We start from the raw sequence: 12492 nt of genomic DNA on the forward strand, positions 1-12492 counted from the left end.
AGAGTTCTCATCTGCTAATGAGGCTCTATCATTTTAATAACATATTATGCCTTTAAAAAAAAAACCAAATTAACCAAACTGAATTATTATATTTTAATTTGATTTAATTTGATTTTCATTATAATATGATCTGTCTTTTTTTAAATAAAAACCAAAATTTCAATTTGATTTAGATTTACCCTTGGAAAAAACAACCCAAACCAAACCATGCTCATCCTTTTTTTTTTTTGGGTTGTTGATTTGGGCATGGTAATAGATAAGACCCTAAGAAAGGAGAGAGAAATAACAACATGGAGGTGATATGAAATTAAAACAAAAAACCTTTGCTATCAATGACAATTCTTGCATTGATATGTCAAAAACCATTTGTCTGCATGAATCTTTTAATTACAAGAAGTAGATGAATTGTCTTATTTGCTCCATCAAGATCCTACATATAATTATTCCAATTTGTCTAAACTCTGAATCCTATAAAGAGTCCTTTGAGACTTAAACAAGAAATATACAAAGAGAGGAAAAAGCCAACAAGAATACATAGTATTACCTTGCAAATGTTGATAAGCAGAGTTGCATTCAGGCTGAAGGTCGTCATCAGGTTCATATACGAGATCAATGACAAATTCTTTTACATATAAATCAGAAAACACTGTACAACTCATTTGATCACCTTCTTTCAATTCACCCATAAATCTCCAAAAACTAAACCAAAAAATCTTGTTCTTGGCTTTAGGAATTTTGATGAAATTTTTATAATAGATCCACTTAGTATCTTTGGTCTTGTTGACAATCTCAATACGTGATAAAAAATCAAATATTTTATCATCTTCATCAAGAAGAATGACCCCCAAGTTTAAATAGCCAATACGTTGACCAGGGCTTCGGGCCACTACAAATGAAACCTTGTTTCCAACAGCATGATGGTTGTACCAACCCTTGGGAAAGCCACTTATATCATACATGCTAATTATCCCACAATCATAAAACACCTATAACAATATTAAATTAATTATAAGTTATAAAAAGAAAGAAAAGAATAATAAACCAAAAATATTTGAAAGGAGATCAAGGAAACCTTAGGGGAAGCAATCGTTTTTGGTTCCTCTAAATCATTGTAAATTTGCACTTTGATATTTCCACTGGAGCCCAATTTGAGAAACTCTTCATTAACTTTCAACTCAATTTCTCTCCAAATATCTTCATTTTCTAAAAGATGTGAAAATAGATATGTCATTATTATACAATTTTAATAATCAAATATTACATTTCCATGAGTACTCGTGTATAAAAAAATTGAATTTAAAAATACAACAAAAAAAGCCCTTAAAGATACAATAGTATAGTGGTGCATGAAAAAAAAATAATTAAATTTTAGATTAGGATCCAACTTAAAATTAATATTAATATATTAAAAGAATGCTAAGAATTTGAGACCTAATTGATTTAGAAGGCTTAGGTTGAAATTATAGGAAAATGACAAGAATAGATGAGAAAGTGCTACATATCATTTTTGTAGTTTAAGATCGTATGTATAAGGATAGGAACAATATTATAAGTGAAAAGGCCTTTGTTAAAGGGGAAAGATCTCCCATTTTTAAGAACCAATGACTAGATTATATATGACTTATAAGTAAGGGCATACCTTTTCCCTACGAGGTACCTTTTCACAAAAGAACAAAATCACAATAGCAGATCTCAAAATAGATAATATCTTGTAATTTGATGTAGTCCAATAACTCTAGCATTAACAAATGGTTGTGTTTGTGGGACTCCCATATTGACCCTCAAAGAAAACAAAATCTACTTTGATTGGGGGGTTAATGTTGAGGGGAAAAAATTCCACATCTTTTTTTCTTTTGAAAAAATTAGATTCCACATCTTTAAGAACCAAAGATTGAATTGTACCTTATAAATAAAGACATGCTCCCTCACAAGGTGCATTTTTTCAAAATGATAATATCATCAAGGTAGGCCCTAAAAAAAAACAATATCTTGTAACAAGGTGCAATCCAACAATCCTATCATCATTAGTTCTTTTTATATTTATGGCTACAGTTAACCTAAAGTGATTTATAAATATTTTGACCTAAAGTAAGCATGTATAGGTGTTTATAGGATAGACTAAGCTCAATTAACAATTCAAAAACTTAAGCGAGGGCAATAAGGCCTATTTATTTCCTATTTATTATTTAAATATTAAAAATATTTTTGACATAATATCTAAAAAAATCTTTAAACTATTTAAGAAAATTTAAACAAACCCTTACACTTTTATTATGTTCATTAAGTCCTTATACTTTTATTTTGAATCAAATAAGTCATTGCCTTTTTATTTTAAGTCAAATAAGTTTTTATAACTAAATATTGACTTAATCAAAATGTCATTTATCATTCTATATCATGTGATATTGACATAACATTCTAACATGTCATATTTGACAATGATTTGACATGCTGACATATCTCGTACTTAGTTTTTTTATCTCAAAAATTCATAGATTAATTTAAAACATTTCCATGAAAAAAGCAAGATATAAGAAACTATTGATATATAAAGTCAAGCCAAAAAGATAAAAAAGTTCTTATAAATGCTATTAGGTGTAATCATACCTTGAGAGTATTGTGGAGGATCATCTTCACACATAACCTTGGTTTCTGATACACATGTAACACCAAATTCTCTTATGTTGAGACCAAAAGTTGATAATTTGCAGCTCACCAAATCACCATTTTCCAACTGATAATCCATTACTGGCCAATGGATTAGCCATAAGATTGTGTTACTATTCGTTTCAGGAATTCCAATGAAACTTGAGAAATAAAACCATGTCAACTTCTTGGTCTCATTAATAATTTGCACCCATGGTAGATGGTCAAATATCTCATCACTAACAAGAGAATATACTATGCATAGTTTTAACCAACAAACTTTTTCACCGGGATTTTGTGGCAAAGAAAGGGAAATTTTATACCCTTTAGAGCGAGACTGAAATAAGATTGGAACCTCATTTCCGGAGACAAAGCAGCTAGTTATGTCACCATCACGAAATATCTGATACATTAAAATCATTATTTATGAAAGTACTAAATAATGTATGATAAGAAAATAAAAATTTTTAGTAGACTAAGAAAAGACCTGAGTGGTAGCCACCATTTTTGTGTCCGTAAGATAGTTATAAATTTTCAATTTAATGCTTCCGATCAAGTCCATATTGAATAAGCTTTTGATCTTTTCCACTTCAAAGTTTTCAACTGGCTCCAACTTGAACACACCTTCAACCTCAGTTAGCTTTTCACAACCAAAGACAATACACCTTTTTAAATTTAATAAGCGTGGCAAACTTGAAATCCTATACAATGGTTGAGACGTTATCACGTGCAAGCCACTCATTGGAAGCTTTGGAAGCCATTGGAGCTCTTTGCAACAAATTAGCAAAAGTTCATCAAGGTTTGTGAGGTGGATAATGCTCTCAGGAAGGCTACGAATTGGGTTTCTACTTAAATTTAACGATTTCAAGGAAGGTAAGTAACTCAAATCAACGGCCATAACATCATCAGATAGTCTGCAACCTTCAAGACTCAACTTTACCAAAGAACATGGCAAAGATGCCCAAAAGAAACCCAACTCTTTGCTTCTTTTCAATGATAACCAAGACAACCATGAATTGGATTCATATATAGCAGTTCCATCTAAGTTAAGCACCTTCAATGAGTTCATATTTTGCAAATCCCTAGGTGCATCATTAAATGTTGAGCAACCAGATAAAATAAGTTCTTCAAGAGATTCTAACGAACCAATTGTCTTTGGAAGTTTTCTAAGACTTTTGCAACCTTTAAGGTTTAAAACAACAAGAGTCTTTATCTCAGCAATGGATTGATCAACCTCAATCAACTTTATGCAATCTTTAAGCATCAACCTTTCAAGACTATGAAGACCTGATAAGTTAAGGATTTTGAGAAGGCCATGGGAGTGACTGAGATTAAGGATCTTCAAATTTGGAAGAAAATACTGTAGAAAAGGAAAAAAACACTTAGCCTTATAATTTTGTTTTTGCTTCACAAAAAGTAAAGAGAAATTAAGTAGTATCACACCTTTGTATCATTCCAAACATGTTTGAGGCTACTATTGCGCATCTCAAGAACAACTAGCCCAGAAATATCTAAATCTCTAAGAAGATATTCTTGAGGAAATCCATGCCAACACAACCATATTAAGCTCCTAGGGAAGTCTCTGTAGTCTCCTTTAAGTTTTACATAATCCAGTTGAAGTAGTTTAAGTCTCTGCATCTTTGCAAATGCATCAGTTTCTATATGTACCTCATTTGACATGTGAAATGAATTTTTTGAATGATTTGCAGTTGTCTTTCCATACTTCTCTTCCAGTAATCTTTGTAAGTCAATGGTAAGGCACTTGATTGTTTTTGTACCCTGTTGGAGAAAGAATTTTTAAATTTAAAAAAGTACGATATTAGAAAATTGAATAAAAAGAGTACAAGAAAATGAAGTCTCTCTTACAATTTTTTCTCTTAATGCATCAAATGCATCCTTATGCCACAACCTGCTTCGTTTCCCAAGGTCAAAAGATTCTTGACAAACAATGTCCCTACCCATATCTCTAATCATTTGATGCATCATCAACTTGTTTCTTTCACTAACAACCAAAAGAGACCTATTTATGAGATTTTCTATACCAATTACTGTACAGTAATCACAACCATCTAGAATTTTAGTTGTGTAATCTCTATCCTTCCCGATGAATACACAAGCTATGTCAAGGAATAGATTTTTATCATGATCATCTTGTAGGGAATCATAGCTTATTCTTAGAATCTTCTGAATTTTGCTATGAGGGATTGCTTTCAATTTCTCTAATGCACTTCTCCACACATTTATACTTTTACCAGACAAAGAAGAACCCAAAACTTGAAGAGCTAACGGAAGCCCACCACAATGTTGCACTATACTCCTTGCGTAATCCATATAACTTTCAATTGGATTATTCTGTCCGAAGGCATACCAATTAAAAAGTTGAAGTGATTCATTGAAAGCTAATTCTTTTACTTCAAATACCTTGCATAAGTCTCCATAATTGGATGATTCTTCAAGGTCAAACATCTGCCTAATAAAAAGATCACTCAATAGACATCGATGCCTGCTAGTTACAATGATTTTACTTCCTGGATGAAAAGGAATTTGCACTCCAATTATTTCAGTTACTTTTTCTAAATCATCCACATCATCTAGGACAAGAAGCACACGTCTATGGCATATAGTTTCTTTGATCTTAGTGATTCCATCATCTGAGTTGTATATTTTGTTTGCTTTCCCCTTCAAGATATCTGAAATAAGTTGTCTTTGCAATTGAACCAGACCATTGCGTTCTTGAGTAGTCTCTCTAACATCAGCAAGGAAACTGTAACTTTCAAATCTTTGGAAATTCTGATTGTAAACAAGTTTGGCAATGGTTGTCTTCCCAATCCCTCCAATTCCGCAAATTGTTGCTATGCCAACCTTATTTGATCCATCTCTCAACCACCAATTGATGCGTGCCACAAAAGCATCTATTCCAACTAAATAGGGAGGGACATATAAAGCGGTGCGATGGAGTTTACTTTGAACTTGCTTAATAATATCTTGAATGAATTGTGATTCATGTCTACAAATGTTAAAATATATAAGTTTTAATATATTCAAAATATAACTTAGCACCTTTCAAAATATATATATATATATATAGTTACTTTCTTCACATTAAAAGAAAAAAAGAACTTACTTTCTTTATTTGTATCTGGAAAGGTAGCACTCAAAAAAATTAGAGATGGCAATCAATATCATCCGCTCCAAACCTGACCCAACTCAAAATTTTCTTATTCTAAACCTGCTTCGCTTTGACACCGGGTTATCAACTTTAATATCCAACCTCGAACGAAGAAAACTATATAACCTGCATTCGACCTCTTCTACTTCAAAATCCTTTTTTTATATTATATTATTTTTATTTTCATGTAATTTTTTATTTGTAGTGTAAATTACATCTTAATTACTTTTACATATAGTATATTATTAAGTTTTTCTTCCAAATTTTATTATAATTGTCATAGTTTAAATTACTTTGGACTTTATTATTTTATAGTGAAAATAAAATAACTTTAAAAAAACTAGCTCCCGGGTTTAGGGATACCCGGATCTACAAGAATATCATCACCCAAAACAAATCCAGCAGCCACCATTTGGGATAAGGCAAGACAAAGAATATTAGGCCGGTGTAAATATGTCCTAAACCAACCAAAAGCAGTTAAACTTCTACCCCTTGCAAATATATTATTAAAATAATATCTCTAATTAATACTAAATAATAAATTTATTAATTTATTATTATACTATACGTATATCTATAAATATGAAATTAAATAAAATACTTTCTATCATACCTCGAGGTGGGCACCCTAAACCTGACCCGAACCTCGACCTAATTTTTTAATTGTAAAACTCGACCCAACCAGCTTCAACCCCCAATTTTCAAAAAAAAAAAACAGTCCTATCAGGATGGGGCAAGACAAAACCCATCAAGTACGGGTTATTTTGCCATTTTTATGTTTTTCTAATTCTTTTTGTTGGTCCCTATTTTTAATATTACCGAATTTAAGATAAGTGTGTTGGTTTCAATAAAATTATATCTTTATCTCTAGTCATTATAACTTTTTAGTCATGTGAAATTTATTGTGTAATATAGGAAACATTAATAGGAATGTCAACTTAGGATATGAAAAATAACAATTTGAGAAATTTAAAAAAAAAATGGTGGCAATCATTTCATGACCCATGAGGAAGGTTGAGAAATTATTTCTCACTAGATTGGTGCTTTTAGTTATATTCGATGGCCCTATAAATCAAAATCAAGAATGAAATTCAATGTTCATCTGTACGAGGCTAAGGAAGAGACGATTTATGCTTTGAAATTAAACCTGAATTGGGAATTTAATATTCCTTTATCAAGTCAAAGAAACATTAAAATATTCAATCACGTAGTGAAAAAACTATCATGAAATTATGGGCATATATAGGATTGCAATTTTTAAGAAGGGATCAAATAGTTTCAAACTTGCTTACCTATCCTCTAGAAGCATGCCTCCCAAATCCGCAACTTCTCTTAAAGCAGTCCTCCATCTTTGTACCATGTCCATCTCATACTTGAAGCTCTCTTCATGTCTAGCAAACGCTTCTGCAAAACTCCCTGTCTGCTTCTTGACTTGAGATGGATTCACGTCATAGAAAATTGGCAAAACGATGTGTTTGGAGAATTTTCTATGTTCCATTATCTTGACAAGTTCGTTAAGACACCATGTTGATGAAGCATAATTCTTTGAGAAGATAATGATAGACATTTTTGACTCATGCAATGCTCTTTCAATTTCATCTCTTATGTTCTCTCCTCTTTCAATTTCATCATCATCTCTAAACGTGTGAATTCCTGTGTGCACTAAAGCCATGTAAAGATGATCCGTAAAGTTTTTACGTGTATCTGTACCTCTAAAACTCAAGAATACATGATAAGTATATCGAGAAATTGATGAAGAGGACTCCTGGACCATTGAAACAGCCATTGCAGAAGAACACAAAAGAATTTGTATTGGTTGATGAAGCACCTAAAATAGTGTAGAACAACTTAATTATGTCATCAAAGGAAAGAATTTAATAAAAAATTTGAAGGCCTTATATATAACCAAGATCAAAGAATTAAAAATAAGTAGTTATATAAGTTAGAGCTAAAGGTAGGATTAAAGATCATACTTATGCGGGTAAATGAATCTAGACAATACAGTACCTTTCTAACAGCCTTTCGTTGCACTTGTACTCTCTATGAAGAGAAAGTGGACCGTAAAACCAGAAATGATCAAGAAATAGAGACCTTTTGCATTTTTTAAGAAATTAGACAGGATGTGTTCTTATGAACTAAGAACAGTAAGCAGCACTACAACCCTTTTTATACTTAAAAATTGACATGATAAAGCCCTCTTTAATACATCTTTATTTTTAATTGTTGTCATTTTCAGCTGACTTTTCACACCATTGAACAAAGAATTGAACTTAAGGCAACATGTCATGATTCATTTCCTGTATGACTTAGACTTTGGGGTTGGGGTTGGTGTATCACAATATTTGACTCAATAAAAAGTGTATGTATCTGTTATATAAAAAGTTTAGTTTGAATTCTTTTATTTAAAAAAAAAACACAATTAGACTAGCAACAAATTTTTTTTTTGAAAAGCAGACTGCCAACAATTTCATATATGTTAAACAATAATTAGGATTTTTTTTTAACAAAAATAACTTTAAAAAAGTTAAGTGAGATATTATTATTATTATTCTTTGATGAAGTGATCATAGTAATTCTAATTTTGAATACATACGAAGGAGTTGAAAAACGTTATCTATAAAATAAACACTAGATAGGCAAGAATTTTATATAATTTAATTAATTTTTTTTTTGAATAGCAAGATATTATAGATGGAAAAATAGAGTCACCCGAGGAGTGGTCTCCATCACAAAGAAAATTCAGAACAACCAAACAGAATAAGAAAAATTGCCCAAGAAATAGAGGCAACAAAAAACAAATCCAGAATAAAAAGAAACAAAACAAAGCAAACAAGAAAGGACCATGAAAACCGAAAGCAGAAACAGAAACCCAGCCACTGAGCAACCAGAATCGCAGCAAAAAAGACCTGCAGGGAAGCAAGAGAAACGCAGAAAATTCAACAACAGGAACACAAGAATTAGCCAAAAACCTGGAGACGGTCAGAAGTTCGATCCACAGCCAATTTAGCTAATCAATCTGAAAGATGATTTGCCTCTCTCAAAGTGTGGATGACAGACCAGCACCTACATTTTTTCTTCAAGCTATTAATTTGGTTCGAAATTCCCTTGAAGCGCCAAGGAACTGAGGAAGGATGATTAACCCGTTTAACAGTATTAGATGAGTCTGATTCAATAATGAAAGAATGAATAGCACATTAGCACTCCAGGAAGAAGCGACAAAAAGAAAGAATGACCTTTAAAGGGCTAAGCACTTAGCCATATTTGAGTCATATTTCCCTCGTGGCTTTGCAAAATGAATTTTAGCACAGCCATTATGATCCCGTAATGCACCTCCAATACCAGATGGCCCAGGACAGCGACGCGCCGCGCCATCAATGTTGAATTTCAAGGAACTGTTAGGTGGTTTAACCCACACGCAATTATCCTTGGACTTTTTCTTAGAAGAGGTTGCTTTAATTCCAGCTGATTCTCTAACCATGTCCATCACTGAGGAATTGCATTGGGACCATTTAGCCTTGACTCACCATCCAATTCTTTACTCGATAACATCAAAAACATAATCAGTGTGACCCATAGCTTCCCATTGAATACCAAATTATTTCTATGAATCGAGATCATCCATAGGATGGCTAAGAAAGCCATCCTCCAAATAAGGAGTTGCTCATTATCAAAGAATAGTCCATTTCAAAAGAAAAGAAATCTCTCATATTACCAGGGGCAACCCAAGAAATATCCCATGCATTAATCCACAAAGCCCATAACTACCAACCATCATGACATTTAATGAAAAGATGTTCCACGGATTCAACATCCAAATTGAAAATAGGGCAAAAAGCAACATTTCTATCGATCAAACCTCTCCGCAGAAGCCCACCTATAACGGTAATACTCTTTTTCATAACCTGCCAACCAAAAACTTCACATTTGGAAGTAGCAAGATTAGACCAAGTAATATTCCAAAAATTTCTAATACCATCAGTTTCATAAAAAATCCCCAAATAATCTTATCAAATAATTTATAATTTATATAATCTTATCAAATAATCTTATCACATAATTTATAATTTATATAATTTATCAAATAAGATTATATAATTTATTTTGTTAAATAATTTACCAAATAGTTTTAGTTTAATTTTAAAATGTATTATTTTGCATAAGAGCTTCATAATAGTTTTTAAGTTAAAAAAAAAAAGTTAGACCAAATATGCTCTTACTATGATTTTGTTTTAAATCTTTACTTTTATTTTTATAATAATTTTTAGGGATAAAAACTCCAAAGAAAAAAAATCCAATCTCAAACAAGATTTTTGCCTTTTTTTTTTCTCAATAGTCCAATTATTTTAGGCCACTTAATTTTCTGGGTCTAAACATGGGTAAAATCTAAAAAGTCTCTCAAAACGCTTCAAAATGACACACTTTGATCCCTCTTATTTCAAAATGATATTTTGGATCCTTTAATTGTTAACATTTAGTCAACAATTAAAAAAAGTTATACCTAATGCTACATAAATATTTTAGAACACAAATGCCCTCTCAAAAAAAAAAACATCTTTTCATGTTGTCTTCGAAAACTTAATAAAATTCACTTTAATATTTAATAAAATTCAATATTTAACAGAGCAGAAAAACCTTAAAACTTAATAAAATTTTAGAATGAAATTTTTGAATGTGGTAGTTTGTCTCACTTTGATACATAATAAAATTCAATATTTGACAAAGAAGAAAAGAAAACTTAAAACTTTTGACATATAGTAATCAAGTCAAAATCTTTTTACATCACCCTAAACCCTATTCTAGAAAAAAAAATTTTAGGCAAATATTTTTGGACAAAATTAGTAATCATGAGTAAGAAATTAATCTCTTAACCTAGCACCATTAAATTTGAAATATCTATCATTGAACAAAAGATTTACTTTTAATATATTCTTTTCAATGAAAAGAAAATTTCTTAAACTATTGAAGAAATAAATAATTTGATGACAATAGATTTTACATCAAAAAAACTCTTTATGGTTTTGCAAGGTAGATATAGCTTTAAATTTCGAGGCTTTCAAATCAAATTTTTTTAGCTTTTTTTTTATTAAGGTTTTTGAGAGAGCAATGAATAGTTTATTTTAAAAAAAAAGAATATACTTAAATTAAAAAAATAATATAAACAGATTTATGTCTTAAAATATTTATGCATTAGATCTAATTCTTTTAACTATTAACTTACAGTGTTAAGAGTTAAGAGATAAAAATATCATTTTAAAACAAAAAATGTTAAAATATCCTTTTTAAATGTTTTAAAAAAAGTTTTGAATTTTATCCAACAAATATGACTGGACCCGCTATGAATCCAAACTAGAATGCGAGTTGACATCCAAAAATATTTGCCGGTCATTTTAGGAAATCAATTGATGCGGAAAGGTCAATTCAAGCAAATGCATTTTCAAACCAAATATTTTTGCCAGTCAATCACTCCACAGACCACACCAATTTATATGTCAGAAAAAAATATTCAATGTGGTCCCTTGATCCTCCTGTGCCGTTCACCAATGTCGACTGTTCCAACGTCACTGTCTAGCAGCTGTTAGTCTAATCTCCTGACGAGTGAGCTGACTTCCAAAGCATTTTGGGCGTCCGTCCATTTCTGGAAATCAATTTATGGTAGAAGGTCGGTCAATTCACGCAAATGCATTGCCACTCCAAATACATTTGCGGGTCAATCCCTCAACAGGCCACACCCATTTATACATCTGGAAAAAACAATTCAACAAAAATTCATTTTGGTCAATTCATACCAACTATACTTTTTTATTATTTATTTTTTCTAATTTTTTTTGTCTTTTCTTGCTCTTAGCATTGTTTAACTTAAATTGGTAATATTTTATTTTGATGTTTCAATTCTAAAATTATCTTTTGCCTCTCCCTTGTCTTTCTTTCTTTTTCCTTTTTCTTTCATCTTCATTGTATATGTTATTTGAATTCATGCTTATGATCGTTATAATTTTTATTATAGTGATTTATTTATTTTCTATAATTCTTTTTTCTTTCCTTCTTTTTATTATTCTTTGTTAAATTTACAATTTTCTATTGATTTAAATTAATTCAAGAACAAAATATATTTTTACCTCAACAATTATATTATTCTCTCCTTTTTATTATTGCCTATATAAATTTATAAATTTATGATTGTTAATGTATTAATTTAAACTAATTCAATAATAAAAATATTTTTACCTCAATAATAATAATAATGGCACATAAAAAATACATCCAAAATCAACCCAACTAAAATAACTCAACGCTTTCTTCCAAAAAAAAAACCCAACACTTTAAATTTTTTTAACCCAACCAGAAAGCCCCGAACACATTAACTCCAAATTTAAAAAAAGTCTAACAACCCATCCAAAGGAAAACCTATATCACGAATTTAAAAGCCCAGATCCATAAAACGAAGACCAACCCAATTTCCTTCCACCACCTTTCGAACAAATTGTTCCAATCAACACCAAATCCCCTCCCATATATATGGCAGTCCCTAAATCCCCTTGCACTACTTCAACAAATTTTTCGGCCACTGAGCATAAAACTTATGGAGCTACTCCACTAGCTATCAATTACTCTTCAAAATCTCAAACAGAAATTTGATTAATAAGTGAATAATTTTTTGTTCAAGTTCAACTTATTCA

The 12492-nt window shown here is 30.8% G+C and overlaps 1 protein-coding gene across 3 annotated transcripts; it reads right to left on the bottom strand.

Annotated features, from left to right (window-relative positions):
- On the bottom strand, nucleotides 323–9166 carry LOC18595290 (TMV resistance protein N). Of its 3 annotated transcripts, XM_018123170.1 has the most exons (9): nucleotides 9049–9166; nucleotides 8785–8936; nucleotides 7108–7643; nucleotides 4513–5653; nucleotides 4090–4425; nucleotides 3134–4006; nucleotides 2608–3049; nucleotides 1073–1203; nucleotides 323–986 (listed from the first exon to the last, which is right to left on the bottom strand). In XM_018123170.1, exons 3-9 carry the CDS (start codon nucleotides 7599–7601, stop codon nucleotides 441–443), a joined length of 3963 nt encoding a protein of 1320 aa, XP_017978659.1. In that variant the 5' UTR covers nucleotides 7602–7643; nucleotides 8785–8936; nucleotides 9049–9166; the 3' UTR covers nucleotides 323–440. The 3 variants fall into 3 exon arrangements, with proteins under 3 accessions (XP_017978659.1, XP_017978658.1, XP_007023235.2); XM_018123169.1 differs by lacking the exons at nucleotides 8785–8936; nucleotides 9049–9166 and adding an exon at nucleotides 7823–8234; XM_007023173.2 differs by lacking the exons at nucleotides 8785–8936; nucleotides 9049–9166 and adding an exon at nucleotides 7793–8234.

Source organism: Theobroma cacao, chromosome 6 (assembly GCF_000208745.1).
Source record: "Theobroma cacao cultivar B97-61/B2 chromosome 6, Criollo_cocoa_genome_V2, whole genome shotgun sequence".
Classification (NCBI taxonomy): Eukaryota; Viridiplantae; Streptophyta; class Magnoliopsida; order Malvales; family Malvaceae; genus Theobroma; species Theobroma cacao.